We start from the raw sequence: 19,678 nt of genomic DNA on the forward strand, positions 1-19,678 counted from the left end.
TCCAGGCCTAGCTAATGTTTCACGAGGACGATGGAAGGCATAATTTGTTTTCCAGCGGTAATTTTATTATTTCTCAATGCAAAACATTGTAAGATAAATTCCCTATTATTTTATAATAACCATATCAATTTTATAATACCATATTATTATAATAACCATTTTACTGCAAGTGATGAGTATGTCATCCCCTTTCTTATACATTAGCATATTGTAATTTACCACCACGATTGTTGCTTTTTTTTTTTCTCTTTAATTTTGGTACTTTCAATATTGAAAAACTTTTCAATATTTTCTAAAGTGGCTCATTCAGGCTTAAATTAGAGACTTTCTCCAACAAGCCTGTGTTTCTGCCATTATATCTCTTTTCAGATGGTAAATTACCCTGAAAGGTTTAATGAATAAATGAATAAATTAATTAATAATGACCAGAGAAGGGTCTCATTAAAGCAGTGTGTTCCAGGTGCTCAGCTGGCATCTGGCGAATGGTGACTGATTATCCTGTGATAAAGGATGAACTTGAGCCCCCAAACCCTCTCCTTCCTGACTCATAAGAGCTTTCGCTGGCGTGGTTATGTAAACGAGCAGAGCGGGAGGGAAGTTATTGTTTAATTTCAAAAACATACATGAATCACTAATATAAAATGTGTTCTTGCCTCGTGCTCTGCTGCGTGAGGTGACTCCTGGCACGGCCGTTTGTGCTTGAGGAGAGGAGCGGGCACGGCTTGCCCACCTAACGGAGGTTATTATGTTTCCTTCCCAGGCCAGAGGGACGCAGGGCCCCCCGCCCGTGGCAGGGTTCAACCTCAGTGGCTTCCACAAGGTCTCAAGGGTGCAGAGACTCCCAGGAGATGCTCTTCTTTGGCCCCGTGTGGTCGTCGGCAGGATGCGGAGTGTCCCTGGGCCCTGCCCCTCAGTGCCCGTGCCACTCCCCATCTTTGTGACAACCTCAAAACCTCCCACATGTCTCCAAAGGCAGCTCTGAGGCAGAGGCGTGGGCTCTGTCGTGGGCGAGAGTGTGTTTGGAAGGTCAGGCCCCCCAACGCTCCAGAAGATGCTGTGTGTTCGGGGGCTAAAAGCCCATCCATCTCTTTATGTCGGTCACTTGGCTAACTTACAGTAGTCTAATGTAGTGCTGCCGTTAAATCTGGCAAGACTCTTCTTTATTTTTGTATTTCATTTTCTAGATGAAGAATTTTTGCAGAAAGAGGCTCTGGGGTCTCAGGAAAGGAGCGAGGTAAAGTATCCTAGGCAAATAAGCGAGCTCTGGAGGAGGCGAGACCAAGCCCTGCGCAGGGAGGGCCTCTGGGCTGTCTTCCGGGGCAAGGGGGACGTGGACACCAGGCTGAGCTTCCCACTCGCCAGGGTTAGGACCCCTGGCTCTGTATGTCCCTAAACCAGCGCCAGGGCAGCCTGGCAGTTGGGGGCTCTCAGAGGTCGTCCTTCTCAGCAGAGCCCTGGAGACGGATGTTTAGATGAGAAGGCTACCATGCTGGCCTGCAGGGGGACGGGGCCGTGTGCCACCCAGAGTGTCAGCCTCGGCCTGCAGGAACTTCAGACCCAAGTCACAACTCCACACGGTGCTTCGGACCCAAGAACCAGCAGCATGATGATTAGAAACACTGAACCCACTCTTGCCAGCAAGCGTTGTCCAGCACTCGCCCTGGTGGACTGTCTTCGGGGCTGAGGGCCGCAGCTGTGACCTAGACAGTGCTGTCCCGCACAGAGCTCATGTCCTCTCAGCGATTCCGACTTAGCAGGTAGACCAGCAGTGAGAAAGCTAATGTCAAATAGTGAAGAACATCAGGAGGGAATGCTGCGGGTCGGGGGCCGGGTGCTGGAGGGTGTGGGAACCGCTGAGCCGGGAATGACAAGAAGGCTCAACTATGCACAAACCAGGACAGGTGCTGCAGGCGGAGTCACAGCACGTGCAAAGGCCCTGAGGTGGGGGTGAGGCTAACTCGAGGTTATGATCAAAGTTAACTCACTGAAGTTCAGCTTGTTTTGCAGCCCTGGCGGCTCCCAGGGGCTGACCATGCTCTGATTTAGAGGATAGGCTCAGCAGAAGGGGTACACTAAAAAAAAAAAAAAATAGAAGACTAGGGACTGAAATGTTCAGGATTCTTCTGGTTGTCCTGTGAGTTCTCCTGTCACCTCACCCCTCAGCCTTATGCCCTGCGCTTGGAACTTGCTCATCAACCACCAAGGCTCTGCAGAGCGTGGGATGGAGCTGCAAGGGGCAGGCCTGCAGCACGTCCAGGCCCATTACCTAGGACACAGGGCCTGCAGCAGGGGTGAGGCGGCCTCCACATTCACCCTGTTGACCTGTGCGGGCCTCGATTTCCCAGGCAAAGTTGGATCTCATTTCTGACTCGGGCTTTTTTTTTTTTTTTTTTGTCTTTTCTTAAGGAACAACACACGTCACATGGAACTTTTTTTTGATGTGACAATACCTGGAACAATTAGATACATAAAGAACAATGAGAGCAAAGCGCTTCCAAGTGTATTTTGAGCAGTGATTACCCACCGTGCTGCTTTTCAAATGTCACTTGTGGAGTGTTCGTCTGTTTGTAACGAAGCACAAAACTTTCTTTCTGTTCTTTTCCAAAGTAGTTGAGAGCATTTTAAATCTCTTTACTGAACTACGGCAAGTCACTCCAAAATTAAAGTGTTCAGAACCTTTATTTTGAAAAGCCCGAACGGTGCCCATCAAAGCAGCAGAGAGAACACTCTTTTTTCAGTATGTACCAAGCACATTCATCTGTCATTTAAATAATCTGACAGCTCGCAAGAAGCTGTCTGATGAGGATCGTGCTCAATTGTTAAAAGTACGACAAAGGAAGTCCAAGAAGTTTTTCCCAAAGAATTTATCATTAAAAATTCACAGGAGCAGATCTGTACGGGCCGCCTGCTGAATGCGGTTATTCAACCCCACGTCTCCCTGTCTCTCTGCTCTCCAGATGGAGGCCGTGGGGACCACTGGGACAGCAAGGACACCTGCGGTTTTCACCTGAAAGGGAGAAGACAAAGCTGTAAAGGTGAGCGATTATCATGTGTCAGTCAAAAATGAAATACAGAACAACTTAAAAAACAAGTACTCTCAGAAACCTAAGAAGCTTCTAGAAGGAGTTGTAAAACAAATTAATTCAAACATTAAATTAAAAAGATAAAATTCCTTTTAAGACTGTTCAAATAGGCTTCCCACGATCAGTATGCTTGCAGAAATGTCTGAATGCAGAAGCACAAGCTACCTGTCTTCAAACCCTGCACCTTGGAAACACATTCCGAGCCAAAGTACCTGAACCCGTCACCTTCCATCCAGCCCCCTGGGCGGCCCGTTGGAGGTCCAGCGTCCCTTGTCCTGTGACGCATCCAGGTTTTGGAAGGAGTCTCTGTGGGGATGTGCCTGTGCTGTCTCCGACTTTTATTCCAGATGTTGTGTTTTGCTGAAAACAAATAAACATGAACCCCTGAAGACTGGCCCACCGCCAGCCACGATCGGGTCCCGAGTTCCAGGTTGAGTAGGGACCGGCACCCAGGGACAGGACAGAAAGACGAGCGCTTGGGGCTGCTCGGCTTCCACATCTCTCCTGCGTTGTCCTGTCCCATTTTTCTCTACCTTTGGGTAAAAAAGTAGATGCCTGACTGGAGGAATCGCCCCCAGGCAAGGCCCCGAGTCCTTGTGAAGGAAGGGCAGCTGCCCCACCCCTCGGGCCAGCCCTGCGCCCACGCCGTCCGCGGGCTGGGCCACGCCAGCACTCCGAGAACGGGTGGGGGGTCAGGAAGTAATTAGCAGACCTGCTGCCACTGCCCCTTGTGCAGGGTGCCTCGTTGCTGAGGAGAGGCTGGCCTCTTCTAGGGGAGCCGAGGCTGCCAGCTCGCGGCTCCGAGCACGTTTTCAATGCAGCCAAAGTCTTGGAATTCCCTGGGGAGGGGAAGCGATGCACTACAGTGTTTCCTCTTGCCAGGTTTAAATTAATTTCCCTAAGTGTTCCCGTTAGTTAGCAGTGATGGATGGAGCGGGGATATTATTAATAAAAATTAGGCACCCAGCTCAGAATGAACTTTTGTTCATGCTCAGCACTTACCAAAGGGCCAATGAGAAAAGGATCTTTCCAGCAGCTTGCATTTGGAGTGCGCTGGGCCAGGCGGAAAGGGGTCCCGCCGGCCCACAGCTGTCGGGGCGGGCCTCTCCCGTGTCCACCCGCACTCCCAGCGAGCTCCGGGCTGTGCTGACGGGCTCCTCCGCACTGACTTGGAGGACTTGGGAAACGCCTCTGGCTATTCAGTGTGTGTGTTTGGTTGGAGGGACAGGCATCTTGTGGCCCCAACAGTCACAGCGTGAGAGAAGCAAACCACACAGCTCAGAGGGGCCTGCTTGGGGAGGCTCGGCGAATCTGGGGCAGTGTGTGCTCTGGAAGCTTGGACGACAGGACAGCACCGCTAGTGAAGGACCAGCCGGTTGGTCCACAGGGATAATATCGTAGGTCTGATTCAAGGAAATGAGAGAAGTCCAGACGGGAAAGTATGTGGAAAAGTTGAAAGCACCCAGGCCGTGCGCCATCAGCCTGTGCTCTGGGACTCCCTGCAGGGCCTCTGCTGCCAGACAGCTGGCCTGGGGCCGAGTCACCTGCAGGCTCACGGGGCAAGGCTCTATGTGTAGAGGGTCTTCCTAGCTGGGTTTGTGCCTACGGTGTGTCGGGTGTGGTCAGGGCAAGGGGAACGTGGTAGGAGTGAGGTCCTAGGCCCCTAGATGTCGGCCTCCACCTGCAGTTCCCACCCCAGCGCCCCAGAACAGCCCTCGTTAAGCATGCTGGGGAGTTTGTCCATGAGGAACCGGGACTGTGCTGCTCCTCCATAGCTCTTGCGTTGCCTGACCGTGCCTGGTGCTCTTTAGGGGAGTCCACCTGCAGTACCCAATCTGACCTCGGAGCTGACTTGCCTTGGAGGCTGGGAGAAGTCCACCCCTTCTGACAACAGATGGGGAGCCTGAGGAGGCCCAGCGGCATGAGTCCGTGGTTAGGTAGAGCGGGATTGGCCTGCAGGGTCTGGGACGCAGGCGGCACACTGCTTGGCTCCTCCAGGAGCCCCAACCACAGCCCGCAGGATTGAGCCCATCCTGGCTTCCAATGTCCCCTCTGGTCAAGTGGAGTCGGCTGCTCAGCAGATGAACCGCCTCCATGAGGAGGTTCGTGCCTGAAGCCAGGCCCTGGCCCCAGCGCTGGGGCACTTGACCCTGTTACTTGGAGAGCCTATGAGCTCCGAGCTGCTCCCGAAAGAGACGACACTGCCCTGTCCCTGCGGGCTGGGCCAGGTCAGCGTGGGACGAGACGGGGGAATTCGGGCTGCCTCTGGCCACAGCTTCCTCGAGCCAAGCTGGGGAAAGAAAACTTTCACAACTCTGGCTGGCTCTCGGTGGGAAACCACGGAGAATCCAGGAAGGACAGAACCTCGCCCGCACGAGAGCGCATAGCTGCCCTGAGTCCCGCTTCCCACTCTCCAGCCAGAAGTCCCCATCTGTTGAGAAGCCCCCTCCCGTCGGCATGGATTGAAAACTCCCTCGGTGCAGAGTTGTCAGCTACTCAACGAGTTTCTTTTCCAATATCCCAGACACATGTGAGAGCGCTTGCCCCTGACACTGCCCTGTGGTGGCTTGGCAGAGCAGCACTGTCCCCTGGGGGAAGGGGCTTGCCGGTTAGCCCTTGCCTCAGCAGAGTTGGGGTGGATCTCCAGACAGACAGTGTCTCCCGTGTGCATGAACACAGACCTTGCTTCAGGACCAGGCTATGGGCGCAGCTGTCTCCAGGGGCTCGATTTCCACTGTCCTTCAACTTAGCAGTACTTCCGGTTACTATAGCAAAGTTAGATGACCAGCCCGGAACAACCTGTGCTGCTGGGCTGGGCCTACCTGGCTGTCTCAGCGGAGCCTGTGTGTCTGTGCCCTGTTAGAAGGGCAGACAGGCAGAGTTAGCTTTACTGAGTTTAGAATTTATCCCCAGCATGGATCAGAAAAGATGTTTCTGTTCTGAGCAGCAGCATCCGAGGCAAGCGGGACATGGTTACCAGGGAGCTGGCAGAGGGTGGAGTTCAGTTCCTGAGCAATTACTGTTCCTTCCAGGGGAAGGGACTGTACCATGGAGTGGATCCATTTTCTCCCTGCACGATGAGTGTGCTGCACGGTTTGTGTGGTAGCTATGCAATGAGCCCTCTCCACCCTGCTCTGCTGGTGCAGCTCTGGTCACTGAGCGTCTGGAGCAGGGCTCTGTGACCCGTTTGTGAGCAAACACTCAGAAAACGGACTTACTCACTCGGTCGTGCCTGAAGTCGTGAGCGATTTGAGCATGACGGACCACCTCACAGATGAGGAGACTTGGAGCCAGAGGGCTGGCAGGGACTGCAGGTTCTGGGCAGAGTCAGTGGGGGCCACCTCTCTGTCTGCCAGTTCTACTGTTAATCAGGCAAGAGTCTCACACAGATGGCCTGCATTTTAGAAGGCCACATGGAGCTAGCATCCGTGTAAGTCAACTAGCATCCGTGACATGGAAAGCCATCTGCAGACGAAGGCTCAGAATAAGTGGGAAGGGTGGAACGTTCAGGCAAACTGGTCTGTGCACACTTTGTCTACAGCATGCAAACGGAAGGAGAAAACAAGGCCTAGTTGTAAAAGCAAATTGGAGGGAGAGAAGAGAGGCTGACGAGTCCCAGGCAGGTGAGAGGGCTGGGGTCCAGCAGGAAAGCCACTGTGGGCTTTGCATCTACCACGGGGTGGGCGTGTGCACAGCGCAAAGGGCGGGGCTCTGCCAGCAGGCCCAAGAGCTTCCCTCCTCCCCAGCAGCACAGCGAGCGGAAGGGCTGGGCAGGTTTCTGGAGGAGCTGGGATGGTTCCAGCGTCTGGGTCTGTGGGTCTGGGTGGAGCCCCATCCCAAGTGGGGGTGCCATCCCTGCAAACAGCCAGGCCACCGAGGCCCATGGATGCCACAGCAGGCAGTGAGTGGCCGTAGGCACAGCAAGGTGGCCAAGGGCCTGCATTTCCTGCCTGCCATGCCTTGCCCTGCAGCCTCCACTCGGGCTAGCTGTCCACCTCAGGCAGGGTGACAGGGACGCTGTGCTCCGGAGGGTGATCCCTCATGGGATGGGTGGCACGTGGCGCTGAGCTCCAGCAAGCACGCCATCCATCACCACAGAGCCCCGTCATCCTCTGCCTCAGCGACGGAGGAGCCTCCGAATGTCGGAGACCGCACCGTGCTCCCTCCAGAAGGCCCGGCGCTGGACACCGGGCTTCCCAGGGTGTCTTACAGGCACATCTTTGCAAACCCCACACTCCGTCAACACAGGTTCCAGGTTCACTGATACTTCTTCACTCTGGAAAAAGTGTGCCAACAAAGCTAGGCAGTGTTGGGGGGCAAAGTAACTGCTGAGCACTTTCTCCTTGGAGAGCCTGCTGGCCAGCACTCAGCCGAGGCCACCGTCCTGGACCTCAGGGCTGGGTGGGGAAGTGGAAAGGACAGCACAGAGGATTGGCTTGGGAAGGCCCGCCACACTCTCTCCACCTCCTTCCTGCAATTTCAAAATAAAGGACCAGAGTGCACGGCCCCCTTCTGCACACAATATTGGGGTGAAGTTCACACAACACAAAATTGACCCTTGTAAGGTGATCAACTGGGTGGTCCTGCTGCAGTGTTGCCCACCCACCCTTCTGTCTAGTTCCAAAACACTGTCACTGGCCCCACAGGGGACCCAACCTGCGCAGCTAGACAAGTGCAACCTGCTAAGGACCTTCCGGTTGTATGACTATGTGGCACCAAAACAGGAACTGGGTCCACTCAAAGCTGTGAACGTGCCACCCAGCCTGCCGGGAGATTGCTGTTGCCCCGTAAACGCAGAACATCTAAATATTTGTCCCTGGCAAACACAGTTGGGGTCGATGGCCTGAATGGCTCAGGTGACGATCCTGCGGCAAGTCGTTGCAGGGCCGAGCAGCGCTGCCTCCTGTCAGAGACCTCCTCGGGCCGCCGCAGAGACCGGGGTCCTTTTGCGCAAATGCCTTTGGCTCAGGGCGTGGGGTAGACACCGTTTCCTCCTGTCACCTTCTGGGAAGCCATGACTGCCTTTTTCTTTACGGGTCATGCTTTCCTGTGAATTCAGATTCCTGAATGGAAGGCCATTCTGTCATCCCCAGGCGGGAGGAGCCCATCCATCAGTGACGGGGCGGACTGGCAGTCCTGGTCTTGCAGTGAGGGACTAGCTGAGGAAGATGGCGGCCAGCACTGGACTCTGATCCTCAACAGGGAAGGGCTTGGTTGCCACCATGCATCCCCATGTTTTGGGTTGTCAAAGTCCTTGTGCCAACAGAGATCCAATATGCACGCCAGTGACGTCAGCTGCGGTGGACCAGGGGGCTCTGGGCGTGGCCAATGGGCCTCGTCCCTCTCCTTGGTGGAGGCTCAGGGTGTCCCCTGAGGTCCTTCAACGCAGAGTTTGGAAACCATGGGTCTGAGCCACTTGAGCTTCAAGCTCTGGTCTTGGTGGCCTTTGATGAGCAGGTCTTTCATGGCCTTCGGGTGGCCAGGAAGCACTGTGGCAGGTCAGGCCTGCACTGTCATGGGGATCCTCCGTGTGGTTGTACCCGTTGTCCAAGCTTGCCTGGAACTTACATTCGGCGCCCCACCCCTCCCTGGTCACCCTGTGGAATTGCGGCAGGCCGCGGTGTCCATGGCCTTCTGAGCGCTCGGTCCTGCACCGCATCCTCAGGCTCTTCCGAGTCACGCTCCCTCCCTCGTCCAGAGCCCTGTGACCGCCTAGGGGACGCCAGCGGTGGCAGCACAGCCTGGGTGACAGGAGACGCTCCCCTGCTGGCAGTGCTTCCTCTCTCCTGCGGGTGGGACGGCCAAGGGCAGTGGGCTGGCCCTATGTTGGCTTGGGGCTCGGGCAAAAGTCCCCTTGGCTGTGGAGCTGGCCTCTTTGGTGGACCCTCGTGTGGGCTAACGATCCATCGGTGCCTGTTTTATAGTCCCCTGTGTGATGTTGTCAGGGAGTTCAGGACAGTGACCATGAGCAGGAAGCACCAAGAGAGGGGCATGCCCATGACCCTGGGAAGGTGGCTTGGAGTGGGTATGCAGTAAGTGACCAATGTGTGCTCAACAAGGAAGTGCTGGAGGATAAGAAGGAAAAGAGAGTCATGGGCTCAGAGTTTGGGCAGTAGCAGCTGCTCAGCCAGTGTTTGCTGAGTGATTGTGTGTGATTCCTTCCCCGAGCCCCGGGTTCCTGATCTGTAACATTGTAAAGATAATAAAAGTGCTAACAGAGCATGTAATATGTTCCCTTCTGACACGCAGAAGAAGCCCGTGGTTGTGACCCAATTTGTCCCCAGTGCTGGGGACTAGTGCACATTTAATACATGTTTGTGTTGGAGATTCCTAGAGAAATGTGATTTTTTGCAACTTGGATTCAAAACAATCCCTTCGCCTTTTCTGACCTGGTTCCCCCAGGTGGAGGACGCAGCCATCCTGGAGGTGTGAGGTGGTTCACCAACGGGTGTGCAACGGCCACGGGAAGGAGTGGGTCTTGTCTTAAAACTGCCATTTCCTTTTCCTTCTTTTACCAAGGCAGTTTTGTATCTTTACAAAACTCTTACAGTGTTTTGTAAAGAACGACCTTGGGCCTAGAGAAACACGTATCAAAGTGAAGTCCCTGAAAAGCTAGGGGGTCTCTGCAGCCTTGTCCCCAGAAACCCAGGTGCAGCTCACTTCCAGTGGGAGACCCCAGCACCCCCACCCCAGGGCACACTCAGCATCCACTCAGGTTCCTTCAGCAGGAGACCCACTGTGAGGACTTCCTCTTGGTTCTCGTGTGCAACCAAGGTGACGGTCAAGTGGGACACTGAGGCAGCTGAACCCCTCGGAGGTGCTGCCCAACCAGCCGCTTTGGGGCAGGGAGTCTCTAAGGACAGGGAAGGTGGTGGGCCCCAGGGCGCCACCAACCGGGGACAAAGGACCTTTGCCCATACTTGCGCCCTGTGTCCTCAGCCCTCCCTTCTGTGTCTGTTCTTCCCGAGAACTCTGCACTGAGTGAGTTTGCGGCCCAGTATTTGCTTTTCAGGGTTTGACAAGGGAGCGTGGCAGGGGATTAAGGCCACCCCTCCGTGGTCATTGCCAAGGGGGTGAAGGTCAGGGTGACTCACCAGGCCTGCGTGTCAATCGAACTTAGCTGCATCCTCCCTCCCGGGAGACTCACAACAAACACCTGGATTTGCGTGGAACATTCCAAACTCCAAGTTCTGCTTCCTCTCTCTGAGCTTTTCCAGGGAGTCAGCCCCTTCACAGTTCTATCAGCAAAACGGGACTGCGGGGAGCTGGTGGGGTGAAGCGTGCACACCAGCACGCAGGCGTGTGCCACACGTGGCTGGATTTGAACGCCTAATCCTACCCAGGTCAGGTGCTAAGGAAGGGCCCGTGCAGCGGGGCATGACTTCAGGTTGGGTTTAGACACAGCAGAGTTCCCGTGGCGAATGGCATCCCTGAGTCCCAGTAAATGAGGGGAAGTCACCTCATGCCAACAGGGCACCCCTACAGTGTTTGCACTGAAAGCTCCCCCAAAACCTGAAGAAACGAAGCTTGGCAGCAGGTTGATAATCTCGGTAGCAGTGGAGACGTGAGCCCACCGAGTGCTGCGGTGTGGACCAGGACCCTAGGATCGGCTTCTTAAGGCTCTCAGGCACGGTCGGCCATTCTCAGGGCCTGGAATTTTCCTCTGTACAAGCATGAGCCACACCCCACCCCGAGGGTGGTGAGCCAAGTCCTCACCCTGCCTCGCTGGAGGCAGTGGGCTCCTGAGGAGCCCCCTCTTCCTGTGGGCAGCCAGGCCTGGGAGCTGGTCCCCTTCTCCTGACTTCTCACCCAGTACTCCCGAAACCCAGCAAGCAGCCTTGAGGGTTTGTTAACTCGTGCTGAAGTTCTGATTGCTTGCAAAGCAAATTCTTTGCAACTGTTATAAAGGTCTCCTTGCTTAAGTATAGTCCAGCAAAACTGCCAAGCCCCTCCATGCCCAAGACTCAGACTGTCAAGGGGAGTGAAATGTGTCTGCTAGGCCCTGGGGGTGACAGTGCCTAGCCTAGGATTTCTTGGGGAATACATGGAAGGTTCCAGAAGAGGTAAGGATTCCTCATGAAAGGGTGATGTGCTGGAGTCCGGCTTGCTGTGTTTGTAGCCTCCTTGCCTCCTGCCAGCCACCTGGGTGTAGCTACTGGACCTCTTCTCTGTGCTTGTCTGTACGTAGGGTTGTTTGGAGCTGGACTTGGCTGGTGGTAAGAGATTAGTTGATGCAGAGCACTTAGAATGGGGTTCAGCATGTATGCATGTGGTGCCTGCTATGTGCAGGTGCTGTAGGTACAAACATGAGCAAATAGGCAGAAACCTGGCCTTCAGAAAGTTTATATTTTGGGGTGGCAAGGGTATACAGCACACACTCAATAAGGTCATCAGCACCCAGTCTGCTCAGAAGGTACAGATGGCTGCCAAGAGGTGCATGCTGGCTGTGGGGTGCTTCTGCTCATGAGCTTTGGCTGTGTGGTGACACCTCAAGGCTGTAGTGTTTTGCCAACTGGTGCCTGTTGGCACACAAAGTGTGCTGCCAACAACATTTGAGGTCCAGGAGTTTCCTGGCCAACCTTGTCCTTGACCCCACCTGCCTGTCAAAGAAAGGGTGGGTATGTTTTGCATCAGCAGCGAACAGGGTCAAAGTTTAGTCAATCAGAAGTTGTGTAAGGATTCACTATGCGGCGCTCAGCCCGAGGCCTCCCAACACTCATTAACGAAGGTCTGCTCAATGATTATCTCCCTGGGGTTTATTGTGGTGGCTTGGTCCAAAACATCCCTGACCGTGGCGCGGGTCCAAAGACCTGCCCCTGACGTCACAGGCGAGCCTCTCGCGTGTACCAGAGGGGCAGGGCCGTTCTCCATGGTATTTAAGGCAGGAGGCTCTGGCACCAAGCACGGCCTTCCCACTGGGAACACAATCGCCAGCGGGAAGAACCCAGCAAGCCCCCTTGGATCTCTGGCTGAGACCACCCAACTGGAAGGCAGGTGGGTCGAGCTTTCTTATTTACCTCGCTAAAATTACGACAGCCACACACTCTGTTTTCCTGGGATCAATGACTCTCCCGCCACGTGCAACCCACACGTGGTCCATCCAGGGTGCCAGCAGGTGTCTCCCCGTACTTTGGTCCAGGAAGGCTGTGTTTTCTGTTTCAGGTGACCCCGGCATTTGTGCCCCTTGCCACAGCTCTGCAGAAATGCCTCCTCAGCTGCACAATGGCCTGGACTTCTCAGCCAAAGTCATCCAGGGCACCCTGGGCAGCCTGCCCCAGGCCGTGAGGGAATTCGTGGAGACCAACGCCAAGGTGTGCCAGCCGGAGCACATCCACATCTGCGACGGCTCGGAGGAGGAGAACGGACGGCTGCTGGGCCACATGCAGGAGCAGGGCCTCATCAGGAAGCTGAGCAAGTACGACAACTGGTAAGCCCAGCACTTCGGGCCCCGGCCGTCTCCTTGGTGTCAGGGCACAGAGGTGAACGAAGACCTCTCGGGGCTTGCAGACACTTTAGAACCTTAATAAAATGGTCAGGACCACAGAGACAAGATGACATTAGTAGGGCCACCCAAGCCCTAATTGAGATGGGGCATGCAAATGCTCTTGCAAACCAGATTCCTGATAAAGTTGAAAGACAGTCCCGGTCCCTAGCTCACGGCCTAGCCAACGTCTTCCTGACAAGGCGCTAGCTGGCTTGGCCGCAGACACTTCTGCAACATGCCAATGCACTCAGAGTTCTGCTGGGCATGGGAAGAATGCGATAATGAGTGGAACTGGCCTGTCCCTAATGGTGCTTGACTGAAGGGGACCTTGGGACTTTTGCAGCTGGTTGGCTCTCACTGACCCCAGGGATGTGGCCAGGATTGAAAGCAAGACAGTTATCATTACCCAAGAGCAAAGAGACACGGTGCCCATCTCCAAAAGTGGCCTCAGCCAGCTGGGTCGCTGGATGTCAGAGGAGGACTTTGAGAAAGCGTTCAACGCCAGATTCCCGGGGTGCATGAAAGGTGAGCAGGACGTTAGCTGACAGCAGGCCTGCCCTTCTTCGTCTGCCCTGATGGCAGCCGTGACTGCAATGGCAGCTCCCACAGCCACTCCCTGTGGGATGCACCCAGTTCTGCGTTGCAGACGTCCTGCATGAACCCCACATGATCTCCACACGCGGGGTTCCAGCAGCTTGGTGGAGCCCACTTGTGGCCTGGGGAAACCTTAATTTTGACATTTTGGTTCACTCTGCAGTGGACTTTGCTGAACCCTAGGGCTGGTGGCCACGAGGGTGATGTTGATGGTGGGAGGCCACAGCGAGGGGTCCCCCGTGGAACGTGATGCCGCTGCGTCTGCAGGCCAAGGTCATTGCTCACCCATCCCCACCGGCCCTCCTCAGGTCGGACCATGTACGTCATCCCGTTCAGCATGGGGCCACTGGGCTCACCCCTGGCCAAGATTGGCATCGAGCTGACGGACTCGCCCTACGTGGTGGCCAGCATGCGCATCATGACTCGAATGGGCACCCGCGTCCTGGAGGCCCTGGGCGACGGCGAGTTCATCAAGTGCCTCCACTCTGTGGGGTGCCCCCTGCCTCTGAAAAGTAAGCGTGTCCTTTCAGAATTGAGAGTCGATAAAAAGCAAGCGCATGTACTGAGCGTGTGCGTGGGCTGACGCGGCCGTGCCCTGCTTACAGAGCCTTTGGTCAACAACTGGGCCTGCAACCCGGAGCTCACGCTCATCGCCCACCTGCCGGACCGCAGAGAGATAGTCTCCTTCGGAAGCGGGTACGGCGGGAACTCGCTGCTCGGGAAGAAGTGCTTCGCTCTCAGGATGGCCAGCCGGCTGGCCAAGGAGGAAGGCTGGCTGGCAGAACACATGCTGGTAAGCGCAGCATGACCTCCTGGCTGGTTGGAAGGCCGGGGTGGCACCCGAAAGCCTGCTGCCGTTCCCCTGTTGCAGACTCACAGGCAGACAGGGAAAGTCCGTGGGTATTTACGAACACCACAGTCTGTGTCCCTTCCTAAGGACCGCAGACTCAAGGGCCACCAGAGAGATCCTGTGGACTTCATTCTTTTGAATGGAGATAGATCTTGAGGGTCTACCTATCGAGAACCTCTAGGCACATCCCTAGACCTCAGGGCAGAAGAGAACAGAGAGCTTAATGAAGAAGCTTGTCTCCTGCAGATCTTGGGCATAACCAACCCTGCGGGTGAGAAGAAGTACCTGGCGGCAGCTTTCCCCAGCGCCTGTGGGAAGACCAACCTGGCCATGATGAACCCCACCCTCCCAGGGTGGAAAATAGAATGTGTGGGTGATGATATCGCCTGGATGAAGTTTGACAGCCAAGGTGACTCTCTTGGGCAAACCGGTGATAAAAACTGGACTTCTGTGTGCTGGCAACCTCAACCATGGCCAGCTCTCCCAAATCCAGGGCTGGGTGCATTGATCAGCTAGTTCAGAGTCTGCAAAACCTAAAAAATATGTACTCTGCCAGCTGAGCATCCTTTAACAATCTGGATTCAATGGGCCGCATACTGCCGATTGTTTATATGCAAACACTTGTTAAAATAGTGTTGGTGGAAAATGGAAGAGAAAGAAAGAGCTGTGAGAGCCTCAGGCCCGGGATGCTTGATGAGAACTGCGTGTGGTCTAGGGAGGGAAAAGGGGGGAGGGCTCAGTCCGGAATCCAGTGGGCCGATGCTTGGCGTTCACCACGGCCTCTCTGGTTGTGCAGGTAACTTAAGGGCTATCAACCCAGAAAATGGCTTTTTTGGTGTTGCTCCTGGCACCTCTGTGAAGACAAACCCCAATGCCATCAAGACCATCCAGAGAAACACCATCTTCACCAACGTGGCCGAGACCAGCGACGGGGGTGTTTACTGGGAAGGCATCGATGAGCCGCTGGCCGCAGGTGTCACCATCACCTCCTGGAAGAACAAGCAGTGGAGCCCGCAGGATGGTGAGCCCCCTCCAGGCTGCGTGCTCTGGGCTGCCGGTGTCCCGTTTGGGCCGGATACTAAAGAACTCTCTCTCTCTTTCCGTAGGGGAACCTTGCGCCCATCCCAACTCGCGGTTCTGCACACCAGCCAGCCAGTGCCCCATCATCGACGCTGCCTGGGAGTCTCCGGAAGGTGTGCCCATCGAGGGCATCATCTTTGGAGGCCGCAGACCAGCAGGTGAGCTCACCTCCTCTCCGGGTGGGGCACGGGGTCTTGACAACTGAAACACAACCGTGAAATCTCTCCCTCTCCATGACCTTGTCAGAAGCTGCCAATGATCTGGAGCTTTCTTTCCCCCAAACCAGAATGACTGGCATGCTCCAATGTAGAGGCAACCCGTTGGTCACCTCAGGCCTTTCTGGCTCTGTGCCCTAAAGTGGCTGGATGGGATTTCACTATTTACTTTGTGACCTCAGCTGGTGTAATGGTGACTTAGCAGTTTTCTGTATACTCGCACAACTAAAAAGATGCCACTTCGCCAAGTCGATCCATGTGTGAAATACATCGCTGGTCTTCGAGTCTGAAAGTCACAGCCTTAAAGGAATTTTTTGACCTCCTCCAGGTGTCCCTCTGGTCTATGAAGCTCTCAGCTGGCAACACGGCGTGTTTGTGGGGGCTGCCATGAGGTCAGAGGCCACAGCAGCAGCAGAGCACAAAGGTAATGACAAAGTCAGGACTCGAAACCACTCGGGGGGTAGTCAGACCTCCCGGGCCCTCCCTCCCCTCCGGCCCCTCGGTATCTGTATGTGAGGGGACAGAGAGGGGCAGGAAGTGAGAACCAGGCATGCCGTGTCCACATAAACGATGTCCCTATGCCTTCCGGCACGTGACTGACCAAAGGGCCCCTCTATTTAACAGGCAAAGTCATCATGCATGACCCTTTTGCCATGAGACCCTTCTTCGGCTACAACTTCGGCAGATACCTGGCTCACTGGCTGAGCATGGCCCAGCGCCCAGCAGCCAAGTTGCCCAAGATCTTCCATGTCAACTGGTTCCGGAAGGACAAGGAAGGCAAATTCCTGTGGCCAGGCTTTGGTGAGAACTCCAGAGTGCTGGAGTGGATGTTCAACCGGATCAACGGGGAGGACAGCGCCAAGCTCACACCCATCGGCTACATCCCTAAGGAGGACGCCCTGAATCTGAAAGGCCTGGGGGACATCAACCTGGAGGCCCTCTTCAGCATCTCCAAGGAGTTCTGGGAGAAGGAAGTGGAAGACATTGAGAGATACCTGGAAGACCAAGTCAACACCGACCTCCCCTATGAAATCACCAGGGAGGTCCTCGCTCTAAAGCAAAGAATAAGCCAGATGTAATCAGAAGCTAAGGGCTTCAGCTTTAGAATCAGCCCCTTCCTAGTCCATAGGATGCACTCAGAGCAAGGTAAAGGGAGTCTTCCTGAATCGGCACCACTAGCAGCATAGTGAGCACGCCGTTGAGCAGATCAGAAAGGCACATTTAATTGTTCAGATGAGAACCACAGAGACAAGGCTAGGAACCAAGGAGCTTGGGGAGAAATCTTAGCAGGTCTCCAAAAATTGCATCAATACGTGTTTTGTTCAACTTTAAGATCACTCAGGCATGTAGTTTTTCAGTTTTTCCACTTTAGCTGTATCAGTTAGCTGGAATGCACAGAAGAAAACACTTGATCTGTATATATATGTGTGTGTGTGTGTATGTGTGTGTGTGAGCATAGTGTATTCGTACATGTGTGTCCGTATGTACTGTTATCTAAAACATATTTAATACCTTTAAAAAATCTTGGGCAAGATTACCTACTAGTTGTTAGTAGAAAGAAATGTTGCTTTGTTACTAATATGTGTGTTTAAATTATTTTTATATTCTGTCGTTTCTTACCTTTATGTAACTGTAATCAGCGCCCTTACCACTTCTTGGAAAAGATTACACAATAAACTTTTATAGGAAGGATGGATTCGATTTGCTTGGTTTCTCTTAACTGAAACATACAAAAAGAGAGTTCTGGCTGCACCTTTCTTAATCAGCCCCAGCCCCGAGCCCATGGTGGCGGGGACACAGAACCACTTTGAGAAGCAGGCGAACTTCAGACTCAGGGAGCGGGAGGAGCCGGTGGAAGGAGGGAGCAGAGGGGACGGGAGTGGGGCTGGGCTTTGCCTGCAGGATCAGCTGCTGCCACAAGTTGGCGCCCTCTGGCAACTCTAGGACCAGCCGTGAGCTTCAGGGCTGTATTGGAGCGAATAACGTGAACTTTTGGACAAAAATTTGGTCTGGGGACTCAGCTGTTTCTGAGAGTTGCCTTGTGGACAATTTCAAAGCCTTTTTCCTTTTGACGCTTTTTTTGAGCAACACTCTTCCACTGCCGTCCGTGGGAGAAAAGTGCCTTTCAGGAGGCCCAGGGGAGCACCACATCCTAAGCCCTGGTTAAGCGCCTTCTGCATCCTGAGGTCTGTGGCCACGCGCTGGGCTGCCTGGGAGGGCGGTGGCCTGGCCTGGCCTCGAGCCCTGCCCGGTCTCCTCTGCTCCCAGGGTTTGCTGGGTGTTCCAGAACAGTCCAAACAAACCGTAAACTTTATATCGAACATTCGTCCGGTAGATAAACACTGCTCCCCTCCTCGGCCCTCCCCTCCCCAGGGCAGTGGCCTGGCTTCGCCCTCCACCACACCCCACGCCCGCTCCCAGCTCTCCTGCCTCCGCCCACCCGCAGGCCTGCTCCTTCCCTGGTCAGTGCAGAGGCTCCACCTGGACAGCCAGGCCGAGATTGCCCAGGTTTGCAGGTGGGGAAGCGGGTGAGGAGGGGTCCAGTAGGGCTGGGAAACAGTCCTGCCCCTTTAAGGCTTGGAGAACTGGATCTGGCTCCTCAGATAAATTGGCACTTTGTAAGACCAAAACCAGTGATGGGGAAAAACCACTTAACGGAATGAAATGCCATCTGCGGGGCTGATTTAGATGGGTGGCTCCAGACTCCGTGCCTCCTCTCACTACAGAACGCTCCCTCGACATGCTCTCTGACTCCAGTGCCACATGTCTGAAGGAGGCCAAAAAGGAGGCAGAGCCTGAGGCTGGCCGAGTGGGGACAGGTCCCACCGCCACTCCCTGGGGGCTTTTGGGGCGGTTTTGGGAGTCCCGAGAGCCAGGCGCAGTTGGTTGTGCACGCCCTGTGCCCTGGTGTCCTGTCCCGGCCCCTCAGCAGCCTCCACTGCCGCTGGGGCAAAGCCGACTCCTACACAGCATTGCCTGCCTGGCCTCCCAGTGACCATGTTGCCACCAGGCTGGGGACAGCGTGGGAGGTGACTTAGACACAAGTGTCTTCGGGGGACGCTAGGGCTGGCCCCTGACTTGCCCCTTGTGCTGGCCGCTGACTCAGGCTCCCTGAAGCGCCCTTCTGAGCCCTCCGTTCCTCCCCAGGCCTGGTTTTACACTGAGACTTCTGGTTACACAAATCAGGAAACTCGGGCCTCATTGACCAGCGTCTTCCTGCTGTGCTGGCAGGTGGGAAGACAGGTGCAGGTCGGCCTGTGGTCAGAGGGCTTGGAGAGCGAGCAACTTGTCACCTGGAGCAGGGTGAGAGTGACCTGGCTCTCAGCCAGCCCTGCCCAGGGGACCACCTGACCCTGAGCCCAACGCCGGGGCCGATGTCCTCTAGAAATAGATGTAGGAGTCACCCCGACCTCCAGGAGCTCCCAGAGCTGCGTGGGACCCTGGGTAGAAGCCAGAACACAGGAGGGCCACACGGATATTGGATGGGGGCTGCAGAACAGGGCCTCTCCCTCGCCCTCTCTCTGGAATCTACCCTGGCCCAGAGCCCAGGGCCTCTCTCACAACCCTGTGGGTCCCACATTACAGGGACCTGTCTAAGGTGGTGGGCTGTGAGCCTGGCAGACTCCTGGGTATGCAGCCCTGCCAGGGGAACCCAAGCCACGGCAAGGCCTAAACAGACCTGGCATGAGGGCAGGGTACGTGGCCGCCAGGGGCGAGGTGTAGAGGCCACCCTCCCTCCCTCCCATCAAGATCGGCACCCACAGGGAGCGGCCAGAGTTTCGGAAGCTGGGAGACCCCCCAAGACCCCTCCTTCCCCAAGGCCCCAGGCCTCCCCACTTAGCCAGGGGCTCCCAGCTGGCTCAGGCGTGGTCCCAGGGTGACCACGGCCCCCACTGCCTCTGCTGATACTCTGAACGTTTCTCCTGCCAGCTCTCCCGGGTGCCCCATGACTGCCCCCAGGACTCTGCTGCAGACCAAGCAGCTGGGCAGGGGCAGCGGCTGCCCCCACACTGAGAAAACCCTGGCTCAACCCCGGGGGACAGGGATCAGGTTTCGTCAAGGGCAGAAGAGGACCTTGGGACAGAGACTTGTTTTCAAGTGGAGCAAAGTAAAGCTGGGATTTTGCTTCCATCCTGAAGTTTTCCTGGAATTTTCCTGAAGTTTTCCTGGAATTTTCCTGCTCCTGCTGGCACAGGAACTCAGCACAGCGGGGGCCCTGGGGAGAGGCTCCTGTGAAGGCCCCTCCAGGTGCCTGGCTTACAGGAAGAGCGGCCAGTGCACATCCCGCGAGGGTCTGCCCACCACAGCGCCATGTTCCCTCTGCCCCTGGGCCCCTCCACAGCAGGACAAAGCTCAGAGGCGTCTCTAATGC

The 19,678-nt window shown here is 55.3% G+C and overlaps 1 protein-coding gene and 1 long non-coding RNA gene across 3 annotated transcripts; one reads left to right on the top strand and one right to left on the bottom strand.

Moving 5' to 3' along the window:
* Positions 1–2,192: 2,192 nt before the first annotated feature.
* On the bottom strand, positions 2,193–11,145 carry LOC306655244. 2 transcript variants are annotated; one of them, XR_013762243.1, is made up of 3 exons: positions 10,567–11,145; positions 3,309–3,443; positions 2,193–3,007 (listed from the first exon to the last, which is right to left on the bottom strand). It is a non-coding gene; the product is annotated as an uncharacterized lncRNA (long non-coding RNA). The 2 variants fall into 2 exon arrangements; XR_013762244.1 differs by lacking the exon at positions 10,567–11,145 and adding an exon at positions 4,086–6,878.
* Positions 11,146–11,964: 819 nt separating this feature from the next.
* PCK1 (phosphoenolpyruvate carboxykinase 1) lies at positions 11,965–17,002 on the top strand. The gene is made up of 10 exons (XM_079129646.1): positions 11,965–12,077; positions 12,246–12,510; positions 12,911–13,092; positions 13,470–13,673; positions 13,767–13,954; positions 14,258–14,420; positions 14,808–15,032; positions 15,118–15,249; positions 15,635–15,730; positions 15,931–17,002. Exons 2-10 carry the CDS (start codon positions 12,287–12,289, stop codon positions 16,383–16,385), a joined length of 1,869 nt encoding a protein of 622 aa, XP_078985772.1. The 5' UTR covers positions 11,965–12,077; positions 12,246–12,286; the 3' UTR covers positions 16,386–17,002.
* Positions 17,003–19,678: the final 2,676 nt, after the last annotated feature.

Source organism: Sciurus vulgaris, assembly GCF_902686455.1.
Source record: "Sciurus vulgaris genome assembly, chromosome: 2".
Lineage (NCBI taxonomy): Eukaryota > Metazoa > Chordata > Mammalia > Rodentia > Sciuridae > Sciurus > Sciurus vulgaris.

What these genes read in the sequence shown, in the direction of transcription:
- PCK1 (XM_079129646.1), top strand. Translation starts at nt 12,287, where the DNA reads ATGCCTCCTCAGCTGCACAATGGCCTGGACTTCTCAGCCAAAGTCATC. An exon ending in GATGAAGTTTGACAGCCAAG is followed by an intron (nt 14,421 to 14,807) that starts GTGACTCTCTTG and finishes CTGGTTGTGCAG; the next exon opens with GTAACTTAAGGGCTATCAAC. An exon ending in AGCAGCAGCAGAGCACAAAG is followed by an intron (nt 15,731 to 15,930) that starts GTAATGACAAAG and finishes TCTATTTAACAG; the next exon opens with GCAAAGTCATCATGCATGAC.